The 24,901-nt window shown below is 41.7% G+C and overlaps 2 protein-coding genes and 2 non-coding genes across 8 annotated transcripts in view; all 4 read left to right on the forward strand.

Moving 5' to 3' along the window:
* The first annotated feature begins 697 nt into the window (after positions 1 to 697).
* On the forward strand, positions 698 to 3,682 carry RPL27A (ribosomal protein L27a). The gene is made up of 5 exons (XM_069016795.1): positions 698 to 937; positions 1,228 to 1,291; positions 1,716 to 1,791; positions 2,588 to 2,762; positions 3,490 to 3,682. Exons 1-5 carry the CDS (start codon positions 713 to 715, stop codon positions 3,616 to 3,618), a joined length of 669 nt encoding a protein of 222 aa, XP_068872896.1. The 5' UTR covers positions 698 to 712; the 3' UTR covers positions 3,619 to 3,682.
* LOC138112138 (small nucleolar RNA SNORA3/SNORA45 family) lies at positions 2,138 to 2,270 on the forward strand. Its single transcript, XR_011151569.1, has one exon. It is a non-coding gene; the product is annotated as a small nucleolar RNA SNORA3/SNORA45 family (small nucleolar RNA).
* LOC138112139 (small nucleolar RNA SNORA3/SNORA45 family) lies at positions 3,096 to 3,227 on the forward strand. Its single transcript, XR_011151570.1, has one exon. It is a non-coding gene; the product is annotated as a small nucleolar RNA SNORA3/SNORA45 family (small nucleolar RNA).
* Positions 3,683 to 8,957: 5,275 nt separating the features above from the next.
* The window catches only part of TRIM66 (tripartite motif containing 66), a 44,647-nt gene continuing 28,703 nt past the window's right edge, over positions 8,958 to 24,901 (forward strand). For 4 of the 5 annotated variants that reach the window (XM_069016796.1, XM_069016798.1, XM_069016797.1 and 1 more), the window contains exons 1-3: positions 11,625 to 11,672; positions 17,681 to 17,784; positions 21,451 to 21,598. In XM_069016796.1, the coding sequence (XP_068872897.1) occupies positions 11,660 to 11,672; positions 17,681 to 17,784; positions 21,451 to 21,598 (265 nt within the window). In that variant the 5' untranslated portion in view covers positions 11,625 to 11,659. Of the gene's footprint in view, positions 9,088 to 9,339; positions 9,377 to 11,624; positions 11,673 to 17,680; positions 17,785 to 21,450; positions 21,599 to 24,901 lie in introns of those variants that run through there. The other variant, XM_069016800.1, reaches the window with a different exon arrangement.

A 24,901-nucleotide genomic window follows, 5' to 3' on the forward strand; every position in this document is an offset into this window, starting at 1 on the left:
GCCTTTTTATAAACAAGAGCTGCTAGTAAATGTAGGCGGACATACTTATTCCTCTTAAGAAAATGATGGATAAAACTATCAGGATGTTCTGCGGAGTTACTGCAAAGGCAAGACAAAGCCGTGGAATGCTGATGTACAATAATGTGGCGCTGTAAAACCCATCTCCTGTGCCAAAGCTGTTTTTCTCCACTTGCAATTTAAGAATTCAAGGAGAAAGCTTTTAAACATTGTATTATCTGTCAACATGTTCCCGCTTTTGTAATGTGAATCAGAGGATACTACTGGACAAGGTGAGATCATGTCCCAAAAAGACTGTAGGTGCCTCCTTGATCCTCACACTGCAGCTGTATAAAACAGTCCTTGTGTTATCTTGGAGGTCTGTGTCTGGAAGGATCAGATGAACAAAATCCAAGGAGTGCATTATTTTCCCTACTAAAAACTAATGGTGTTCCTGAGCGTGGAACACTGTAAGTGCACCAGGGAAATCCTGAAGAAAAATAAATCCAGTGCTGAGGCCTGTGTTTAAAATTGGTAAAGTTTTGTTTAAAATCTTAACAGTACAAAATCCATTGAAAAACCCCCTAGGAACCAAGCTTAAGAAACAGTAACACTCCAGGAATTCACATTCCAGTGTGGCAAATAATTGTGTTTAAGGACGTAGTTTTCATTTTCCCATTGTTACGGATGTTTAATAAAGTGACCAAACGTGCAAATGTTCCTAAATTCTGATCGAAACGCTGCTTTTCCGCGGCGGGAACAGGCGCGGAGCTGTGCCGGGCTGTGGGCGGGGCACGCACCGCCCCTCAGAGCTCCGCCCTGTCCTTCCCGCCTCAGCGAAGCCTCGCGAGATCTCGGCCCGGCCCGCCCGCCCCCCGCGCCTTTGCCCGCTCTCGCGAGAGCCGCGCCCTTTCTCTCCTTCGCGCACGCCGGCAAGATGGTGGGAGCTGCCTCCGGGCCGGGAGGGGATGGGATGGAATGGGACGGGATCGGGACCGGATCGGGACCGGATCGGGACTCCGCGGCCGCCGTGCCTCGCTCCCGCGGCGGGGCGGGCCTGCGGAGTAGCGGAGGGTGGTGGGGAGGCGCGTCCCCGAGCCCGCGGCGGGCGGGAGCGGTGCGGGGAGGCCGGCCCGCCATGGCGCCCGGGTGTGCGGGCCCCGGGGTGGGTGCAGGGTTCTGCCGCTCGCTGCCCCCCTCACTCACGGCTGCTCTCCCCCTTCCCCGCAGCCTTCCAGGCTAAGGAAGACCCGGAAGCTGAGAGGTCACGTCAGCCACGGCCACGGCCGCGTGGGTGAGTGGAGAGGCGGCCGCGGGTGCGCTTCGGCGGCGCGGCCCTGCCGGGGCTTCCCCGGCACTGAGGGGATGCTGCTGCTCTTCCCGGATCCCAGAAAAATGGGGCTGTGGCTGCAGGGGCCCGCCCGCATTGGGGGAGGTAGTGCTGAAGGCCGCAGGCTGCGGGGGCAGCTGCCAGGTGATGGCCTGATCAAGTCTTGCACGTTTTAGATTCCCTGGATTTGTAACTTAAGCAGTGCTCGGCCGATCAGTACTGGATATGCGACATCTTAAAGAGCAGTGCAGTCTCCCTTTCAACTCTGGCCATTCCTACCTTGTCATACGACAAGATAGAATAGTTAGTTTAATTAGTTTAAATTGGTATTGAAAGTATCTCTTAAGTATTATATGTAATATTAATGTAACAAAATTTTTGTTCTCAGGCAAACACAGGAAGCATCCTGGAGGACGTGGTAATGCTGGTGGTTTGCACCATCACAGGATTAACTTCGATAAATAGTAAGCTAACGTTTTAAATATATACTAGCAATATGTATGGTCCTGAAGTAGAAGCAACTATCTTTTGTATGGGAATAAACACGTTTTCCTGCAATCCTACATGTTTTTTCATTAAATGGGAAGTGTGGCATTATAGCTGCTCATGTCCGCACTTACCCTAAAATCAAAGGCCTTTTCACTTGGAATGTTGGAGTTCAGTGCAGATTTTGGTAAAGTTGACCAAATTTGCCTGTTACAGTATGTTCCCTGCTTAACAGTGCTCAGACAGCAAATTCAGAATGCAATGTTGAATCCAAACTGCAACCTGTTATCTGCATCCTATAAAGGTGAGGGATGCTGTCTGATTCCCGAGACTATAGAGTCACATCTGGGCACTGCCTGTGGTCCTGGTGTGCTGGAGTCCTCGGACAGGAACCACTAATCTCTATTCACTGGCTGTGCCCTTCCTGGCTCAGTCAGTCACCGGGTTAGTGACAGCTGTGCCAAAACTCCCCAGGCAGGGCAGGCATCCCTGGGTTCATGGAGTTGGGGCTTCCCTGGAAATACACAGTCACCAGTGAGGGGGATTGAGTTGTGAGTTCAAGGGAGAAGAAACACTTTGAGTAATTTTTTCCTTGGTTTGGATACTAATTGTTACTGTACCTAAATCCTACATATATTGATATGGAAAAAGGTATAATGTGACATTTTGATTACTTTGATCATGTAAGATGCTTGTTCCAGTGTCAGTTTGTAGTTCTGCTTGTTCAGGATGAATTAAAAGTGTGATATAATGTGGAACGTGTTTCTTCCACAGTCACCCTGGTTACTTTGGAAAAGTGGGCATGAGACACTATCACCTAAAGAGAAACCAGAAGTTCTGTCCCACTGTCAACCTGGACAAGCTGTGGACACTGGTCAGTGAACAGACGAGGCTCAACTACGCCAAGAACGAGGCCGGACTTGCCCCGGTCATTGATGTTGTGCGCTCGGTGAGTTCCTGCTCGGACTCAGCCCTGGCATTCCTGCTCTCCATGAGTGCCTGAGCTTTGCCTGTCCCACTGGGGAAATGCTGAACTGCAGATAAGCTCCAGTGCTTTAGTGCTCAGAGGTTCTTGAGACAGATCTCTTGGGCTGTAAGTAGTTAGAGAGGCACTTAGGTTGTTATGTTTTTTCCTGTAAGAACTTTTCTCCTACTGGTGTGTGTTTGTGGACAGGCACTGCCCTCCTTTGGGTAGGTGGTGAAAGATGGCTCGTTTGAAATGTTCCTGAAGGCATGTACAGAACTTGACATTGTGTGAGACCAGTTCTGCCCCTTGTCCACCCTCGAGACTCGAGTCACATCTCCACATGTGTGGTTGTCTTGGTGTGCTATAGTTCTCGGACAGAAACATCTGATCCATATTCACTGGCTGTGATGTCCTGTGTCTCAGCCAGCCACCGAATCAGGGACACTGCTCTGCCAAGTGCTGATGTTCTGCCTCCCAAATCAAACACCTGCGTTGGCCACTTGGGCCCCACTTCTCACCAGCAGTGACTGCAGCAGCTGTTGTGTTAATGGTCATGTGTCATGATTGTCCTTTTATGTAATGAATTGACTGGATGAGGTCATGGTGATCATGGTTTTGTTTTTAATTGGTGTGTGCTTATAGACAGGCCTGAATGTCGGAGCCTGCAAGCTGATTACAAACACTGAACTTGTTCTTTAAATCTTTCTAGGGCTACTACAAAGTGCTGGGCAAGGGGAAGCTGCCCAAGCAGCCTGTCATTGTGAAAGCAAAGTTCTTCAGTAGAAGAGCAGAGGAGAAGATCAAAGAAGTTGGTGGTGCCTGTGTGCTTGTGGCATAAGAGTTTTTGTTTTATTCAAATCTTTTGAATAAACACAATGCATAAAGTGAGCTGATTTATAGAAGTTTGGGTTGTTCTGATTTTTCTTTCCTGACGTGTCCAGACACTGTTCACACTTCAGTCTTACCTGGTCAGTTATTTCTGGCAGTTTTTTATCAGTGGTTTCACTGCTTCTCACTTCACTGTGAACTCGCCTGACTGCAGTGTTTGGTGCCTTCGTTGTTTCATCTTTACAGCGTTGCAGAATAGGTTCTGTATTTGTGCTGCTCTTTTGTTGGTGATCCTCTCTACAGCTGTCTGCAAAAAGGTGACTTGGGGGTTCTTGTACCCTAAAGTGGCAGCCAGGGGAAATCTGTGGGGATGGTGCCCTGGCCTGTGGGAATGGAGCAGCAGGAGTGAGGATAAAGAAATGCAGTGCAGCAATGCAAAGTGGTAGGAGTCTTGCAGAAATGCTGTGTGAAAGAGACTTGGCATGGGAATTGTAGCAGTGAGCTTTTGGCATAGCAAAAAACTCTAGTCCTGTTTCCACCAAGGTGGGGTATAGGAGGGGAGGAAGGGGAGATCCCTGGGTGCAGTGAGGGACAGAAGGGAAGAGCTGAAATAGGTTTGAGGAAACTATTTAGGGTTTCTACCTTGTTATTGCTGCAATCTGTGCCCTCTGAGCTGGATACAAAAATCCTGCAGTTCCCTGGTGTGGGACAGAGTTGGTGCCAGCTATCCTCAAGCTTCCTTAAGGTGGCAAAGCAGTGGCACAGCTCTAGAGCAGCTGTGTATGAAGTTCTGATGTATTGGGTTTAACATGACTACCTAAAATGATCCCTGCTTGGTTGTAACATCAAACTAGGACTTCTGGTGTCTGCAAGGCTTTTTGGCCCTTCATGCCAAAGCAGGATTTAATAGTAAAAAAAATCAAATAACTAAAGCCAGTGGTTTAGTTATTAATTGGTTCTCAAGTATCAGACCAAAAGCTTATAAACACTGTCACTTAAATTTATGTTTGCTGCTGAAGTCTTGAGTTATTTTTGATAGTTGCAAATTTACCTTCTACTGTGTGTGATAGAATCCTAGTTAATCAACTTCTAACCTAGTGTTTGGCAATAATTTAATTTAGAGGGCTTTTAGGGTGAGGTTGATGTGCATTCCATTTATAAAACAGTTCATCTTAGCCCGTGGTACTGCTTCTTGTGAACAGCTCTGCCATAAATGAGCAGTTTGTTCCAAAATGCAGAGGTAAAGGTATGGGAACTGTCACTGGCTGCTGGAACTGCTGTTGCCTAGTATGTGATGCTGGGTGTTGCTCCATCCACCACCACTCTGGGCCCAGCCATCCATCCAGTTCTTTTAGTGAACAGTGCACCCCTCCAAGCCATGAGCAGCCGGTTTCTCCAGGAAAATGTGGGAAATGGTGTCAAAGGCTTTCCTGAAGTCCAGGCAGGCAGACAACAGCGACAGCCTTTCCCCCATCCATGAAGTGGCTCACCTTGTCATAGAAGGAGATCAGGTTGGTCAAGCAGGACCTGCCTTTCATAAGCCCACAGTGACTGGGTCTGATGCCCTGGTTATTGCACAAGTGCCACTTGATGGTGCTCAAGATGATCTGCACCATGACCTTCCCCAACACAAAGGTCAGGCCTGTAATTCCCTGGCTTCTCTTTCCAGGCCGCCTTGTAGCTCATTACATACATCAGCCTTCTCCTCTTCCAACTGCCTGACTACTGCTTTGCACACATGCCTCAGAACAAAATTTTAAACACATTTTTTTCATTCTTATTCTTCCCCTTCCTGCCAAAAAAATTTGACATGTCTTTGTACGTTGTTCAAAAGGCATACACTGAAATTTGCGGTAACCTGTTGCTGCTCAGCCAGCCCCAGATTTGGCTTTTAAGGTGACAGAGCATTTCCCAGTATCAGGCTTTGTTTGCACTGATTCTCTGTGCATGGATGCTTTGGGCTGTGGTTTCTCTGTGTCAACAATGTGGTAGTTTCAGACCTCAACTTCCTACTGCAGAAATCACATGTTTTTGTAGGTGCTACTTTGTCTTCTTAGCAGCAGGAGCTGCAAGAAACGACAGAGATGGAGTGAGCTTGGACACTGTGCTGCTCTAGTGACATTTGCCTTTGATAGGTGGTCGATGAAGATGCACTGTGAAAAGTAAGCTCGTGTAATAGGCACTGATAATATTGTTAGTTAAACCACAGGCCCAACTGGCACAGCTCATTTCCAAAGGGACCTCTGGTTTTGGAATTAGAATGTGAAGTTTTAGTGGTAGGTTTGAATTTATCTAAGTAATTTGTCAGTCAAGATGGTGGACATCTACCTAGTTGAATGGGTGTGAAATAGGATGCAGACTTTAACATAGGGTCCATTTTTTCCTCTAAAACATTTTAAATACCAATGACTTGAGGATACAACACTTAAAAAAACTATTGGTTGTTAATTTCTGAGGCATCATTTTTTTGCGTTGCAGAATAAAAGCCCAAACCCAGAGCCACTTACTAACCATTTCCACTGGAATCTACCAGAAGACAGAATCCCTCAGGAGAATAGATAGCCCTAAGGTTAGAGCTGCTGCTCTTCTGTGCTGTGGAAATCTGGAGATTGCAGCTTCAGTTACATCCTGCTGGTAGCGGGGCCACCATGCCAGGGCAATTGGCAGCTACGTGGGACTCTGGTCCCAGGAGGTTGGATCAGCTGGAAGAGTGACTCCTGAGGAAATGAGGCTTTATTTGCTTTTTCTCCTCTGATACACTTGCAGGACTTGCCCTTTGCAGTCTGTATCTGATCAACATCTCTCACAATCTCAGAACTGAGGATGAAATATGAACTGCAAAATTCTTAGTTGACCTTGGGCAGCTTAGACTGGTGGGAGGAACACCGGGAAGCTCAGGTTTGATCTATAATCTGATCTGTGGCCATCTTGATAATCAAAATCTGATTACTGCAAAGTGCATTTTCTATAAAGATTGTCAGCAGATGCTGTACATTTTTCAAGGCAGCTTTCTAACATGCATTGCCGAAATGATGGATGTATGGGTATTATTTTCTTTACCTGAAAACTAAAATATTTGAGTGAAATTGTAAAGGCAGTCAGAGAATCTCATTATTTTAACTGCACAGTTTCAGTGCTTCTAGCAGGAAATGAACAGCATGTGACAGTTCAGTTTTGTAAGTAGATCAATAGAACAGATTAGTTCAGTTTTTACAGAAGTTGCTAGTATTAGAGACATAGTGGGATCATGGTTTGTAAACCTTAAACCACACTTTCCTGCACAACAATCTGCAAAGATATTCTCCTCTGTAAAGCAGGTATGTGATTTCCAGCTGCGAGAAACTTCTTTTTTTCACGGGGGCTAAATGAATGTTGTTTGTTTGATCGTGCATCCCGTGTTGCCCTCTGGTTTGTGCTTGAGTGATCAAGTGTTTTGTGAAGTGCAGGGCTTGTCATGAGCCATTTTGTGACTCTTCGTGTTTTCGGGGCCAGACTTCAGCCAGCAGGAATGGAAACCCTGGATCTGCTGAGGAATTGTTTGGTGTGCAAGTGGGAGCTGCGGAGGAGGGACCCCAGAATGCTGCCCTGCCTCCATTCCTTCTGTAAGGACTGCCTTCCAGATTTGGTTCAAGGATACAGCTGTATTCCCACTGAGTATGAAGTTCTCTATGAAGGTAATATTTAAAAATCTCTGGCTTGTGCTCTTTGCAATACAGTATTATAAAAAGAGATGGATTAAGAAGTAATTTTTGAGGCCTATTCTTCTACAGCACTACTTTAAATTGATAAACTGGGAGTCAAGGTTTGTGTGAGCAGAGAGTGGATTGGGAACCAGCCACCTTCATTATGTTTTTCATCCAACAGCAGCGTTTTGAAGAGAAACGACACAGGGAACATTTTAACATTTTCCAGAATGGGCTGAATGTTTCACTTACCAAGTTAAAATGATGAATATTTGACTTTCTTAGCTTAATAAATGAATAAATGCTACAAGATAGCTTTCAGACCACATCTTTTTTGCAATCTTTTTGACATGCTGGGCTTCTGGTCTATGGTTGTAGTGATAGTTTTGTTCTTCCTTCACCCCCTCCTTCAGTGCCTCCCCAACAACAACACAAAAACATCCAGTTCTTTGTTTCTAACAGAGATAATAATAATTATTGGAATATGTGTATTCTGGTGCACTGAAACTCTTCCTTTTATCTCGTTGTGAATGTTGTTTCTCTCTACCTGAGATGAGTTAGCTTGTGGCTAACTCACCCTAACAAGCTGAGTAAAATAGTGAGGGTGAGAAGCATTTCTGGCTGTGCCTTTTGAAATCCTGAAATTATCTGTTCTGTTTCTGGTAGTGATATTAATAGAAAATGTGTAACTTTTTTTGGAGTAAAACCTAGATGACAGAATATAGTAATTTTTACTAAATGAGTCTTAGTTGCCGAGAGGAAGCATTCCAGACTCATTACTAATTTATACAAAGAGCAAAGGCATATTGATAACTTGTATTTTCACAGGCTTTGAACTTCAGTTGGGTGAGAGGCATCATTTACTATCTCTTCCATTGCAGATTTTAGAAATGTGTAGGAAGAGAAGATACCTTCCCTGAGGTGATCAGAACTGATGAGATGACATAAACTAGACTAGTTCAGGTTTGAGAACAAATGGAATCAGGGTTAAGAGGTGGCTGTTGAAAGGCTAGCAAAACACAAAAGCTAAAGGAAAAGTCAAAGGAAAAAGGCTGTTCGTGTGTAGGGTACAGACAGAGAAAGATACGAAGGTAGGAGAAAGAGAGAAGGAGAGTGAGGCAGTAATTTCAAGTAATGTCTCCTTAAAAATTTTAATGCTCAGTCATAGTAGGCCTAAAGTCTGAGGGATGTCTGTAATAAAACACTGCTGAAACAAGCACTCCATTAGTTTTTATGTATCTGCATTTGACATCTCAGCCATTCTTCTCCTCCTTCTTTCTGTTTACTAAGTGGAAAAGTGAATTTCTACCACTTGCTGATCTCAGATGAAGTGCAGCTAGAGGTTCTCATGAGTTGTTCAAATATTGGATATTTCTATAAGCTGGATCAGGAATTGTTTGTCTGTAGCAAAATGGAATAAATACTAGTTTATTTCAGTGTTCCTGAAGCTTCTCTGTTTACTTCTTCATTCTTGTGTAGATAGGGAGCTTCTGTGGGAAAGAGCAAGACTAGAGAAAGAAATAATGAGCAGTGATGACCCAGTAAATGAAGTGAGACAGCAGGTGCAGAGACTCAGTTAATCTAGGAGCAAGGGAAGCAGCAAAACCAAAACATCTGTGTCTCTTAATTAAGTCAGTGACTGAAACTGCAGCCACCATAGGTCAGGCAGGATGAATTTGTGAACTCTTTTGATGGCATGGTGTTAAATGTTGTTTGTCTTATCTGCACTGGTTGCTGAATTACAGGCAGTACAATTCCAACTCAGTTTTCAGTGTTATCTCTAAGTTTGATCAGATGTAGGTGCCAGTGATAAACTCTAAGTGCAAGTGCTAAGCCATTTTAGCTGAGTAAATTTAAACTATTGGCTGTAAGCAAAATGGGTTCCTTACTCACTAAGAATTCCTCAAGCAAGATGTAAGGATGGGAGAAATGAATGTATTTGCAAGTGAAGTCATTCTGACATTTGTCACAGAAGGAATATTTGAATGTGCAGGTTTCTGTAGGCTTTACTACAAGTAATACTCTGCTAACATAAAGCTCTTTTCTAGTTTATTGTTTTGTACTGAAATTGCTGAGAAGCTGGAGGTAAGTGGTCCTGACATTTGATGGGTGTTGGTGTTGGAACTTACTTTTATTCCTGTGTGTTTAAGGTGACTCATGAATGAAAGCCCTGAGACAGCAGTCAGAGCTCCTATGGAAAATCTGCATAGACATCAGAATTTATTCATAGCTCTAGGAACTGAGAGTCTGGGAGTCATTTGAGTGGAAAAAGAAAGTTATCTTTGTGAGTTTGGCTCCTACATATGTTTTTTCTATGAAGGGAAATTTAAGATTCTCAAGCCTTTCTTTTCTATTTTATTTTTATTATTATTTGCAGGCCAGTGTTGCTTTCCTATTTTTATTCTTTCTCTTCCTGTAACAGAGAATCCACATTCTCCTGCTTTGCAGATCTGCATGTTATGTGCTTCCAGTCTGTTTACTGCATGGGAAAGAATAATTTTGAAAAGAGGGCTTGGGTAAGAAAAAGAGAATGTATGTTCTCACATCTCTTGACATGGAAATGTCTCAGATGAGGACTTTCCCAGGCTCCTGCCTGTGTGAATGGCTACTCGTGGTACAATGTTGGCTCTTGTATGCTGCCTTTGCTTCTTGGGTCTGGCTCTTTCTCATGAAGTTCTAAATACATGCAAAACCAGATTCATCCAGGTTCGTGTGCTTATCCCTGCTCCCTGAAGTGGAGGTGGATGCCAAAATAAATTGCCCCACTTCTGCAAATCTTCCTTTCTGTAAGATATTAAATGATATAAATTGATTTAGTATTTTAAGTATCACCAACACATTAATTCCAAAAGTAGTCAAATGAGGACCAGTGGAGATGCATTGTTGTGAGAAGTTTGTTTTTGCAAGACTGTCTCAGCTAAAGGGTTTGTTGGTTTTTTTTTTCCTTAAAAAAAAAGAAAAATCACATGTAATTGCTGCTCAATCACAGTTAAGACCCCTGAGAACAAGGCAGATCAGAAAAGATGTGCTGAAACATCTTGCAGATTTCTGCTAACTGATATAAGCTCTGGTATTCTTAACATTTTGTGACCAAATTGGGTAATTAGTCTAACTTGTAAAGTAAAATGTTATTAGTAGTTTGTAAATTGCTTTGTGAAGTGGTGGATTTAATTGTATTATGTTTTTGTATTGAACCTGCATGCTGAGCTATTACTTTCTGCAGTTTCATCTAAAAAATGTTCTTTGCCCTTTTGTACTTCTTGAGGTTGGATAACAGAAATTCTGGAAATTGGCTGCATAATTTCTACCTGTATTCTCTGCATAAATCAAAAACTGTCCATGCTTGTGTTGTGTTAACTTAATGCTGGGAAATGGAATAGGGATATGTATTAGAAAACTGCAAACAGGTTGGGTAAAACCAAGAGAAAACTAGACTTGTAAAGAGAGCAAATGTGCCTTCAACTACTGACAGATGTCCACTTGCTGCATTTTATTACTTCCTGCTGAAGTTTTCCTCACCTCGTATGGTAAGTGTTATATATATGTATATATCTAACTCTGGATCCCTAATTGTGAATACTTGTTAGTGAGGTACATCCAAAAGTCAGCAAGGTGTTGGTCAGAGATCTCCTCAGGGGGGTTTATTCCAGGAAAAGGATGGAGCTCTAGTGCTCCTTTGGCCCTAGACTCGTTTTCAGTATGAAGTTTTGGCATAGGAAGCATGGTGCACTGGCTTCAGGAGACTCCAGGTGTCAACACACAGTGCCTTAGCTTGTATTCAGCCTGTATTTAAATAATAAAAAATAAACAGACAAACAAAAAATATCTGCAGAGTTCTTTAAACCACAGTTTAGTTTACAGGGAGAAAGTTTGGCTGCATTGGTACAGCTGTGGTATCTCCAGGATACCCAATAACCCTTCTGAGTTTTGATGCACTCTTACAAGGCAAGTGCTGCAATGCAATGGTCTATTAATTCTGAAGAACACCCTTTTGCTTTATTTACAGCCACTTAGCACCAAGTGCATGTTTTATTTCTAAAAAGGGAGGTAGAAAGGTTATTTTAAAGAGAGAAACTGTTCATAATGTGTATATTTAGTCAACTTAAAATGGGTTTAAAGTTAGTCAGCCCTTTGCACTGTGTTGTTTGGCTGCCAGATCCAAAAGGCAAGTGAAACAATGAGGGGTTTAGTTATATAAATATGAAACTGTAGAGTGGGAGGTTGTCTTCAGAGCTGTTTCCTATAACCTCTAATTGGGTCTCCAAGGAAGTGTAAATTATGCCTGCAGCTGGAGCTGTAGTTAATGCTCTCTGAGAATAATTATTCTGATGGTTGTTGGAGGAAAAAGAGCAGAGGAATAGGTGCAACATGTGGACAGCAAGTATGAATGTAGTGTGTGTGGTAGCTCCACTGTTTGTTTCTTTATGCTAATCGATTCTCATAATAATAATAATAATAAGTCAATTATCTGCATTGATTTATTTCTGAGGCAGTCAGCTTGAGGGTTCTTTCTGTTTAAACCTGACCAGACTGGAAGACCTTGAACAAAACTGTGAGCTGTGGCTTTTCATGTACTTGGTGTCTGTGGGTGGGGGAGAGGTTACAGGTGGCACTTAGGAGATGATTTCTGTAAATGATCTGTAGCTCTGTCACTTACAAATTAGATTGCTGCAGTATAGGTGGTGTCAAAACCTTGGAAGTGCTCAGAAATTCTAGTTCTCTCTTTATTTCTGCTTTTACAAAGGGACACGCTGTCTGACTGTTATTATTGCTGGGTCCAATGCAGTGTGGCAGCTTCCATTAACAGAAAAAGTGCTGTGGGATGTGAGAGATCCGGCCTGTGGGGAGCTGGGGCTTGAACAGGATAAGGCAGAACCTTGTTGTTTTCCTGAAGGCTGATTTTGGATATCCCAGGTGTGGAGTTGGAGTATCCAGACTGGGCTTCTGTGTCTGACTAATGGATCCACTGCCTCTGAAATTCCATTTTTTTCCCCCAACCCTCTGTTGAGTTACTCTTGCTGGTGGGAGTGTGAAACTGGGAATAAACATGGTGGCTGCTGAAAAAGGGCTGCAAACTAATTCAGCAAAGTAAACATCTGCTGCTGGAACTGTTCAGGACTCAGAGGTGCCTGTACATGTGTGTGTGGCTGTTTATAGCCACACACAGAGTTACACATCTCTTTTCCAGTGCTGGTGCCTTTTGTGGTGGTGTTCAGATGCACAAGCCTGTTGGGATGGGAGTTACAGGAGCAGTGGGGCCCTGGAAGGATGTAGGTGTAGGACTGTTCCTCCACATCCCTCACGTGGTGACACTTTGTAGGAGTCTGTTCAATACCATGTGGTCTCCAGTGATTCTGCAGTACTTGCTGATAACTCAAATACTCTGGGAATATCTTATATGTGGTTTAACCTGCATATAATTCTGAAATAGGGCTTTATTTTGTGTAACACAATGAAACTGGGCTTAAATGCAACATTAGGACCATTGCTAGTCTTTCTATATTCGTGGTCGTCTCTTTAGCAGTGAAATGGGGTGTCACAAATAACAATTTCAAGTGCTAAACAGCAGGAGGCACTGAACTTCTAAAAGATAGTTTATGCAAATGTTCCTGCCTCCTTCCTACCGATTTAATTTCCATGCAAAAATAGAATGTGTCAACATCTCTGTCAGATTTTTGCTACTTCTAGGGGTTTTGATATCAGTAATGGCCTCCCTTTAGGCATCCTGACTGTACCATAGCCGAATTTGGCTCCTGATCTCTTAATATGTAAACTGTTGTTTGGGTCCTGTAATTCCTGGTTGAGTTGCTGTTTAGCTCCAGAAATTGCATCATTCTCATACGTACAAACAGTGAGTCTCCAGGGCTTCTGACTACTCTTGCCTTCACCCACAGTGCTCTAATAATGATATATTTAAATGAGCTGTCTGCAAAGTACAGGTTCTTAGATTAACAGTGTTGTTTGGAGGCAGTGGTAAGGTGGGAAGGCAAGAAAAAATATTTAGGGAATGGTCTTGCAAAAACTACTGTGGGAGTGAATGGCATTGTAAGACCTGCTGTTCCCTGGATCTGGAAAAGCTCCGCTCTTTCCTTCTGCTCCAGCCTTTTCTGAGGATTGAGTGAAGACCCAGGCAAGAAAGGAAGTAGGACACTGCCATTCATTTTGACTATGGGATTTTTATTTGGGAAAAGTACAACCAAGGCAAGCTTTCTGAGGCCTGAATGAACCCCTAGAGGCAAGGGTAAGAAAGAAGGCAAGAGGAAAAAAACTCTGCACCTTATAGTGGCTCAGCACATCTTTCTTCCCCACTGATTTGCCAGCATTCCTGGCCAAAGAAGAGGGAGCAGCCCCAGGTAGCCCGTAAGAAGTGGAGTGACTGCCTGATTCCAGGGAATTCCTGTGTGTGCAGTCCTTGCCACCCACCTGTCCCCCCAAACAGGTGACTCTGGGCAACTCTCTAGCTCTTTATCCAGAGCCCAGGTAAGGGGTTTCCAGGAAAATGTGCCTTACTGGTGGTTTGCACTCTGAGCACGAGCACAGCGTGATGCTGCTTGTGGCTGTTTGTAAATATGTGTGTAAGGTTTGCTTAATTTCAGGTTAATTGCTCCACACAACGTTTTGGAGTGTATTTATTAAGCCAAGCTAACTTTTGATTCTTTGGGGAATTCCTATTGAAAAAGGTTGGGCATTTCCAGAGGGCACAGCTTTTTATTAAGTGGAAAAGGTATCAAATCAGCCCAATTAGCTGAACAAGTGTGATCTCCAAAGCCACCGTGCTCAGGCAATCCCTCTTTCAGCAAGGTACAAATTTGTCTCCTGTGTTTTTAATAAAGTTTTAGATACAGAATTCACTATTAGGTGTTTTTGAGTAGCCCACCTATGAGTAGGAAATGACTTCCAATACTCTCTTACTGTGGTGTCCCCATTATTTTTCCTGTTAACTGCTCTTTTAAAAAACTTAAATTTTTTTTTTTTTAAATTAAGCTGACGACTCTGCATGTCTTATGTTCATCTCAAGGGAGTTTTAGATTTAAAATAATTATAATTTACAGTTATTTGGATAGTTAAGACACACTGTGACATTTACACAATCAAAGCTATACTTGGTGGTCTGTGGTAGTCAGTCTAAAACAAAGTTCTGACCCGTGCAGCTTGCTCCATTTGTGTCTCTGGAACAACACTCATTTTAGTAGCATAACTTGGATCTAAAACCTGGGAGAAAATTCTGCTGTGCCATCCAGGGCATCGCTTTGAGATATCTCTTAATACTAATCAGCAGTAATGTCATTTACCTTCAAACTGTTGGTTGCATTTCTCAATATATATAAGGGAGGCTTTTGTACAGAACTGAAATCCAAGCATGATTTGTGCTTTCTAGGTGTGAAAATTATCAAAGTTTTCTCTGATTTTTTTTTTAAATTTAAAAACACTATAAATGTTATCTTGCTCGTTATCAAATGTATGCATTCTAATTACACTGTCTTCTATACTTCACTGGTTTGTAACAAGCTAGCAGAATTTAAAGCTCATGTGAATGTGCCTGAGGCCAAAAAGCATTCCATGAAGTATCATTCCATTGGTATAATTTGACTTAACATTCTGCACTAACAGAACAGTGTTGGAACATAATAAAATTGTAACTTCAATAGTTACTTTTTTTACCCTGTGTAGTGTGCCAATAGAAGTTGTCCTTGCTGTGACAAAGCCCCGTGCATTTGTTTCCCAGTAAGCAGCTGTTCCCAGAAATGTTTTCTGTGTGCTCACCCATATGGCACATAAATGAGAGAGTACTTGTGACAGTCATGGGTTTCTTACTTCAGAAAATAACGTGTTGGCTATTTCCCTTTTGGTCAATTTGCAGAGTATTATGTAGTCTCAGTATGGAGGTTTTCTCTCAGTGTTAGCCTGATCAAGAACTGGCAATGCTGTTGTGGGAGAAAGGAACTGATTCCAGGCCTCCAGGGGCTCAAGGCGACTCTGTGAAGTCAGGAGCTGGTTTCCTATTGACTGCACTGGGAATTAGAGCATGTCCCATGAGACTTATTTGAGAAGCTGCTTGCAGAGTAGGTATCTTGCTTATCAATCAGAATGGGTCTGTCTTTTATTCCAGCTGTGTCACTTTGTACAGGGCTGGCAGGGAAACTTGAGAAGTGTTTCAGCTCCCAGGAATTAGCACTGCAATTCACCAGTGCTTGTAGTAAACACCATTTACAAAGAGTAGGAGGCACTGTCACTGTAACACAGCTTGTCTGACCTCCTGCTGCTTTTACACATCTCCTGAGGACAGAGCTGCTAGCAGGCACCTAAAAGTCTCACACACTGTAATTTGGGAAAGCATGGAGAGATTTCAGTGCCACCAATATAAAAGAACTGTGTTGTGCTAGGGTATAGTGCATGAAAATGTGATTAGCTACAAAAATTGTAAGTAATTCAGATGCTTTTTCAGGTGCAGCCCTTATATGAAGGATGCAAAGTAGAGGAACTGGTTAAAAGACTTCCTCAGCTTTCTGCCATCTTGAGCATCTCTATCAGATAATTTTTTAGCATCTTTGTAACTCCTGCCAGCGAACACCCTTAAACAGGGCTCAGCTTACATGCCTAATGAGCAGAGCATTGGAAATTGCTTGTGTTGCCCGTTTCCCTGGGGTGACTCATGGCTGAGCAGCACAGCCACCTGTGGGTACAGCCTGTTCCTTCTCATGTCTGCTTAACACTCAGGGTTGTGTGAAATGCACAGTTAAATGAATAGTTTAGGTAGATCATGGTCTGCTACTTGGGCCCCCAAATCAAAGTTCTGTTGTAAATGCAACCTTGAAAAATAGAAAACAATTATGCTTTTGCTTTTTTATAAGATTTGGGCTAAAGAAGATCTAAACCTTATGGAAATGGTTCTTAGTAAGGGATACTCTTCAAAGGAGATGTAACAGAACTCAGAGTTTCTTCAAAACATTTGTGAATGGAAGTGAATGTGTTCAGACATCTGAGTGCTTTTGTCACAAGTGGAAATGTAGGAATATTTTGGGGCCTGTGTGTCCCTGTCAATGTAAAATGCTGCTGTTACAGTTACAGCAGCCCAGCTCTGAAATTGGGAGACATTTGGAATTAGCATTTTCCCTCTGCAGGAGTCATGTCCTGAGGGACAGTTAATACCAAGAACCTGGAAAACATGAGAGTCTCTGATAATGGTGTAATGTGAAGAGTAATAGACAATTTAAGGTTTAATTAACTTAGAGGCCACTCTCCATGTGCAAAAATAATTTTGAGTTAAGGAAAAAAAGCCCATTGAACAGTAGAATTTTGTCATTGATCTTGCTTTAAAACCTTGCTTTAAGTGAGTTTAAACTAGTTAGTTGTAGAAAATACTGTTGTTAGTTATCATAAATAGATGACTTGGCAAGGTGAGCACTGAAATTCTGTTCTTGACAGAATGGAAAAAACTTGGATAAAAAAAAAAAAAAAGACACACCTCGATAAGGTGAAATAGACTGACACACCACCACCCTCTCTAAAGGACTGTTTTCACATCTACAGTAGTTTGCAGGTGTGTGGCCAGAAACATGCAGTGTCCTTTCACAAAAAACCCCAAACCAACACACTGGAGCTATATATAGCCAAATATAATAGAGCTGCTAGCCCAAAAAAGTCAAGGAATGAAATAGCAGAGGTGCAAAAATGCAGGTGTACAGGTATGGACACCTGCTTGAACTCTTGGTTCTCAGCCCAGGCAGACACTGAGATTCACCCCAGTTGTGCTCAGTAGTTAATGAAGGTGGAGCTGGGTTTTGCTGCTCGCTTTGCTTTAGGGGTGATCTCATTTTGCCACCTCTGGATTTACTATAATAATTTTCCCTATGAAACTTTTTTTTGTCTTTTGTCTTTTTTCTGACTCATTGCTTCTGCTAGCAGCATGTTACTCCCCTGTCACTTCACTTGGATTGCATCCTGCACTGTGAAACTGGTATTAAGGAGTGTGTTTTATGCTTGGATGCACCCCTGGTGGGTAAAGCTGGTCTAGAACTGTAGAGAATCTCAGAAAGCACAAGCAGATCTGTAACAAGGGGATACAGTTTAAAGTGCAGCTCAGTTTTAATCATCTCTAAGCCAGGTGAGAATTTGGACATGCAGATATCATCAATAAACACCGAAATAAGTCCACTGAAAGATGGTGTTTTTCTAGGAATTGTATTGCTTTGCTTTTCTTTTCTATGTATTGAATTAGGCCTAGCCACTTAGGGCTTGAAGAATGGCTTAGTTTCCTGGAACTGCCCATGTGATTTGAAAAAGCCACAAGACTGAAGTGTGATTTATATCATTTCTGGGTTCGCATGGCTGGTGTGCATTGCTTCATTTGTGGTGGTTTTCTGTTTTCCTTTTTTTTTTTTAATTCAGGTATCCTTTCCTGCCCTGTGTGCAAACAGACCTGCTTTGCAAGGGATGTAGTTGAGAATTTCTTCCTCAAGGACTTTCCCATTGGTGATTCAGCTATGGCAAAGGTAGGTGAAAGCCACCAAGTTGTGGGTTGTTGAAACTGAAAACAGAGCAAACCTCATTTTGAACATCAGCTTCTCTCATAGTTTGCTTGTGCAGCACTGTAACTACTTCATCACTAGAGGTGGACATACTGCCTTCATAGTAATTTTAAAACTTTAGTTGAAGAATGAGTTTTCCTCTCTATATTTTAAATAGTCCATTAAAAAGACTGATACTAATGTATCTGTGATAATTAACATATTAGGAAGGTACTGAATGTCTTGCATTCCTCGTTGTCCCCTCTCTGCTCTCAACACAAAGTAAACAATCCCAGAATTGTCAGGATTAGAAGGGATCTTTGGAGATCATCCAGTCAATCTCCTCCACCAAGGCAGGGTCACCTGGAGCAGTGACACGTGAACACATCAGGTGGGTTTGAGGGTCTCCAGAAAGGGAGACTCCATGATTTCCCTGGGCAGCCTGTTCCAGTGCTCTTCCATCCTCAATGTAAAGCTTTTCTTCATTTTGGGGTGGAACTTCTTGTGTTTCATTTTATGGCCATTGCTTCTTGTCCTGTCACTGGGCGCCACTGAAAAGAGTCTGGCACCATCCTCTTGGCACCTGCCTTTGAGATATTTATAAGCACTGATGAGATCCCCTCTCAGCCTTCTATGGACTAACCAGGCCCAGCTCCTGCAGCCTCTCCTCATTAGAGAGATGCTCCACACCCCTCATCCCCTTTGTGGCCTTTGTTGGACCCTCTCCAGTAGCTCCTTGTCTCCCTTGAGCTGTGGAGCCCAGAACTGAGCACAATACTCTGGATGTGGCCTCTCTGGAGCTGAGCAGAAGGGGAGGATCCCCTCTCTCTACCTGCTCAGAAGCTGACTCTTGACTAAGTGGTTACACCAACATCACCCATTAGGTCATGTGAGCAGTTACAATTTTCTGATTGTCTGTTTTAATGATAAAAACCCCTCACATCGTATTGCAGTTTCCCATTGGGGAATGGATTCAAAGGAAGATGTTGGATTACTACTTTTGCCTTGTATTGACATTGTACATAGATGGATTCCACTTCTGCTAAATACCCACTGAACAGGCAGGACTATTCTCACAGCTTTGCAGTTGCCACTGACTTGAGTGGACAAGAGGGACAGAGAAAGCTGGGTGTTGTTAAAAAGTAAAGAATGTGTAACATAATCCACAGAGTGTTCTGGGAAAATAAAAATAATTAAGGCAAGCAAGGTGTATTGACATCTTCAGGTGTACATTGCTTGTAGAGTGCAACATAAGTTGATCTAAAACAAGAAGGGGTGTATTCACATGCACTCTCCAAAGAGGGGAAGAAAACTCGTAAGATACTGCTGAGTGTTTAAAATGCATTTATTATACTGGGATTTCTTAATTACTGTGACTTGCATCATTTACTTTTCAATGAGAATTTGTGTAGAAAGGAAATCAAATGAGAATATCTAATGTCTTCAGAAGCATTAGATTATTTTTTCAAACCATCCTTAAAAGAAGGTTTTTCTTTTCTGTAATCCCTCAGGAGTCCTACAAGCAGTTCAGTAATGCAGATTTCTCACTGGAGCATATGAGTACCCTAGAGCAACTTGTGAACCTTCATAGCTTTTGGCTTCCTTTTTATTAAGTCAAGTCATGTAGCTTTGCTCACTTTCTATCTTTAACCGCTACCATCACACCCCAAATTAAAGCCACAATTTCACCATCAGTGACATCAAAAGGAGAAGCACCAGATCATCCAGCTGAGACAGCTGAGCTGCCATCATGGTCTTAATTTTCCTGATGTGTTCAAGTGGGGATCTGTCAAGGCTCATAACAAAGTGTCTGGAAGCAAGATGTCTCTCAGTGTGTGAGAGAGTGAACCATGAATGATAAGGATGTGCTACATGCCAGCAGCAGGAGTTTCAAAAATATGCAATTCAGAATCTCTTGCCCAAAACCCCATTTCCACATCATAAATAATGTAACTCTGGGAACACTCGGCAACTTAAAAGTGATGTTAACACAGTACAGTGTCAATATAAATTCCAGTCAGACTGACAGCTGAACTGTTACAGGTAAAGCTGTGTTTAAGCACTTTTGGTTATGGCAGAGAAGGCAGAGCATCCCTCAACTTTATACCTGACCCCTAAGATGGACCTAGGTGGGTACATTTTAGCTTAGACGCTTCTTTTTATATACAATCTTTGTTCCCCAAATTAAATATCCTTGCATTTTGGTTATATAAGTTTTATTAGGCTTTTTGGTTTAAATTTTTATATGTACCTTTTGGAAAACATTGTTGATAAACAAATGGCTAAAATACCATATTGGCTTGCACAAACAATTCACTCTCTACACAATGAAACACATTTAAAACTTTGCTTTGTTGTCTTTTTGTCAAGAATTGCCGAATCTGAGAAAGATTGTGAATATTTAGAAACTCTTGAGTAATGGCTTGATAATAGACCTGGTGTGAAATGCCAGACCTACAGAAGGGAATGAAAATTTAAGTTAATTTTAGCAGAACAAAAATTTTTCTTCTTGTGCTGAAGTGAGTCAGAGCTTGACTCACTTGTGTCTCAGAATTTATGTGATTTATGGATGTTCCACTAAATGTTAAAGCTGTGATTTAAAACTGAGACAACCAGCTGAGAACTGCAATAGTTCTTCCTTCAGACTTTCTGTTTCCTGATCCACCAGGAGGAGAAACTCTTCCCTTACCCCCACCAGAACCTGCCTGAGGGGTGATGGGCTGAGCACAGGCTGCTGTATTCTTCTCTTCACGTTTCCTGTCAAATACTTGGGATGCAATCATAGCTGAATTGAAGATAAGCTGATGCCCAGCAGAAAGGACACCATAGGAAGTGATTTTACCATCTATTCTTATTTGCTTGAGTAGCCCTGAGTAGTAGCAATACTGAGGAACAATATTGTGTGTACAGTAGACAAATTGTAACCTTGGAGGAAATGCCTCAGTTTAATAAAATGGTGCTAAAGCCTTTATGCTTTGATGATGGTAATTCACATCACTGTGCTCACTCTGCCCATTAGTACCTATTTGTGGCTGTGGTGAGAGAAAACCATGAAAATTGGGAGTTTTGAAACAAGGTGTTTTATGCCTAGAGCAAATCCTTCTCAAAAGAATTATCATTGTAGCTATCGTGAAATTACTCTTGAGTTCGTTCTGGATACCAAATGTCGAATTACCCACTTCATTTATGTGCTGCTCTCTTCCTTTCCCCCTTAGTGACGTGTCCAGGCAGCATGGCCTGTATAGCAAAGGGCATTCCCTAAGCTGTTGAATCAATAGAGAGAATACTTAATTAAGGTTTCCAGCTCTTCTCATGTTGCTGTGCTTTGTTTCCAGTTCACCACATGTGATACCAAGACATAAATTGAGTTAATTTCTGATCAGCTCTTTAGAGGATAGGAGCTAAGTTTTTCATTAACAGTATGTGGGTGTCCCCATGTTGTTTTCTAAACTGTCTCACCATTAGGATATTTTATGTATTTTTCTGAATGTTACACAGTAACAACCAGACTCTTAAAATAACTTGAATTGCTTTAGTCTGAGGATAAAAAATACAAAGCTTAGCAATCTGTATCAGATATAGTCTGTTAAAGATAAGAGCTTGTACAGCTGATTTGTTATGCATGTATGTAATTGCACTTTTTGTTCTCAGAGCTGCTCCATGTGCAAAGAGAAGAGACCTGCCCACAGCCTCTGTACAAGATGCAATAAGTGGCTGTGCAGCTCATGCACAGAGGAACACAGACATGGCAAGGAACCTGGAGACCGCTTCCTGTCTGTATCCCTGAAAGGCTGCACAGGTACTGGGGACACACTGTGATTTTGTTTCTTCTCCTATCAGTTATTCAGCTGCAGAAGGAGCACTTGCAGGCTCTGTGCCACAGACACCAGGCTCTGTGTGACTCAGAAGGATATGTACATGTCAGTGAGAGATTGGTTTTTATCCAACTTTAGGGCTATTGCCACATTCAGCATTCCACAGTATTGGGAAAAAGTTTGGATATTTGTGCTTCATAGATAGAGTCTTCTCCACGTCTTTCCAATCCGTGGAGTGATGGGACAGGGTTGGGAAGGCTACAACAGCAACAGGCCTTGCCCTTTCAGTATTTCTGTCCCAATTTGGGTAACTTCATTGAGGAAACCATGGTAAAGCAATGCCTGTGCATATGTGCAAGGTGTGTGGGGAGTCACAGACAGCAAAAGGCTGTGATCACTACAGGATATTCCTTTCCTAAGCCTGGAGTGAGAAATGTCTCCTGAGTGTATATGAGCAAGCACCAATTAAGCCCGCTGGCAAATATGTCTCATCCCTATACAATGGTGATCTACAGAAAGTATTGCCATCTCCTATTATTACTCATTATTTTCTTTACTCCTATGTCGGAAATCTGCTCCAGAATATGCTAACATGAACTTATATAAGCAATTTTTCACTTAAGTATTTGTGCTGCACACTCATTCTTCTTCATAAGGAAAATGAAGGACAGAAACAGGAATAAAAATAGCCCACTGATTATTCTTTCTCTTTTCTTTTCTTTAGGGTTTTCCTTTTGTAGAAATCTAGACTTGCCATAGATGGAGTTTTTAAAGTACTGGGTGGTCATATCAAACAGAGTTTGAGGCACTAGAGACAAAATATGCCAAATAGAGTGTAAGCAAAAGAAGTACATAAGAATGGTATTAATAAAAAGCACAGATTACATTTAAATGTTTCTTGGGTCTTTTCTAGAGAATAATATAAACTGAAGTTCCTCAGTCTCCCCTCAAAATGTCCTGATTGAATGGACAATGTTTTTCTTCTTGAGTTGATGACAAGATAAGGACTGTGGTTTTGAGGCTCCAACTGTTTATAATTTCAGGTCAGTTTAGGTGAGATTACCAGCTCATATTGATGACAAATGCTGGTGAGACGTTGTATGTGTGGCTTAGCTGTAGGTTTGTGTGTGCTATATGAATAAAAAGATGCAGACACATAAAAACATGAGAAAGAACTTTAGTTCAGTACTAAATTCCATGTGCTGAAAAGACATGAACAAGGAGGTTGGCAGTTCATACACAGACTAGCTAATATAGAAATTATTTGGAATGTAATTTGTGCTTTTTTATTATTGCTGTTATTATTTATGTAGGTTTTATCTGTTTTGGACATAGATTTCCCTCCAGAATAGTTCCAAGAAAGCAGATACTAGGATATACTTGAACTCACTGTTTGGCTTTTTCTTCTGGAAATACACGCACACCATCTTTAGTCTGTGTAGGTGTTCTGAAAACAGTCACTTTCTTTGTAAGCCCTTGCAACTGTTAAGAGATCTTGCACCTTTAAACTGTTCTATCTTTTGCCATTTCCCTTGTAAGGGTCAGACCTCCTATTTTCATCTGACAAGTGTTAGATTTCTTGGGTCAGAAATGAAGCAAAGTAGCAAAACACCCTCACCATACACATGAAATCCTTCTTATTTCTATTAATTTTTTCTATTAGCTAAGATGAGATTGCTTTTCCATAGTTGGCACCAACTGATCTGAGGAACAGAGATTTAAAACCTTCTGTTAATTATTCAAGAGATACACCTGAGATAAAGAAAATATAGGCTGTAGAAAATGTTGACTCAAATAATGAATTATCAGAATTTAGGGCAACTGAGCTTTCTCTGGTCACCAAGTGAGCTGCCTTTTAGGAAGCTGAAATGGATAGTTGTGGTTAGATATCTGCTTCTAGAAAAAACAGAGTTGTGCCCTTGTTTAGTACCTGATTTCTAAGTACTAAACTTACTCCAAAACTGACAAGTGTTGCTCTGAGCTGAGTAAAAAGTAGGTCAAGAAGACCATGGCTCAGTGGCAGTTCTCACTGATATGTCAATTGAGTCAGGGGATTACCAGCAGCACAGGCTGTGGGTCTGTGTTGCAGTTAGATAATATTGATTTTATCCTTAGTTTGCATTTGAAATATGCTTGTCTCTTAAATCTGACATGATATTAAAATCTCCAATGAATTCTCTGGGATGATTGCAATCACCCAAAGGCTGAAGAACCCTTCAGAGAGAGAAAAAGAGGGAAATCATTATACAGGATTGTGACTTCATGGCCCATGGACCTTAAAGGCCACATCTCATTATAAGTTTGAGTTTAATATGGAAAACTTGATCTTGAGTTTGCAGAAAAACAGCTTGTATGCTCTGCAGATACTGAACACTTTGAGAGGCTTTTCCAGTCCATAAACCTTCAGAAAGTTATTATGGTCTTTTTTTTCCCCTTTTGAGATGTAAAATCTGATCATATAGGGGATGATCTTTGCCATCCTTGTTGGATATCTATTGGTTGTACAGCCTCCTTATTTGCTTTGTCAGCTGCAGGTTTTAGTACAAAAGTACACATTTGCAGTATAACCAGAAAAAAAGTTGCTGTCAAGGTGAGTTCAGTTTGCTCCTTTCTAATAGGAAATATTGGAGTGGGTTAAAAAACCCCTAACCTAATTTCCTCCTTTATTAATACTATCCATTAACATTTGATTCAATAATGATATAAACCAATAAACTTCCCTGAAGAGTAAAGCATGATACTGCAGTAAATAATTCATAACAATGTAAACTATGTAAAGCTGTTACATAAAATCTTGGCCTAATCTGTCAAAAATTATCTTCTTGCACATTGTTGAGAAGGTGGAATGAAAGTCAATTGAACTGGAGGAAATAAATCAACCTCCTCAGAAATATTTAGAGTAGATAGCAACCTAAAAACTGGGCAATTTGACATGTGTTTTTCTGGAGAGTGGCATGGATTTTCTCCATATTTGCATTGTCATTGTTAGCCATGAGATTTTCTTAGCCTTTCTGCTTCTCTGTTGGGCATTTTCCAATTTGAAAATGAAGTGACTGAGCCAGTATAGCTTCCTGTACTCTGTGGGTCTGTGCCATTGCAGTAGTTGTCACTTCAGAAGCTCGATTCTATAAAAGGCTTCATTTTGCTACAGGATGAGAGCATGGTCTCTGCCACAGGTTGGGTTTTTAAAAATGTTTAGGTAAGTAAGATTGGTTTGCTGTTGGAAAATGGAAATATTTCTTCTCATTTGATATGAGCAGATAATATTGTATACATAATTAATGCTT

Source organism: Aphelocoma coerulescens, chromosome 5 (assembly GCF_041296385.1).
Source record: "Aphelocoma coerulescens isolate FSJ_1873_10779 chromosome 5, UR_Acoe_1.0, whole genome shotgun sequence".
NCBI classification, from domain to species: domain Eukaryota; kingdom Metazoa; phylum Chordata; class Aves; order Passeriformes; family Corvidae; genus Aphelocoma; species Aphelocoma coerulescens.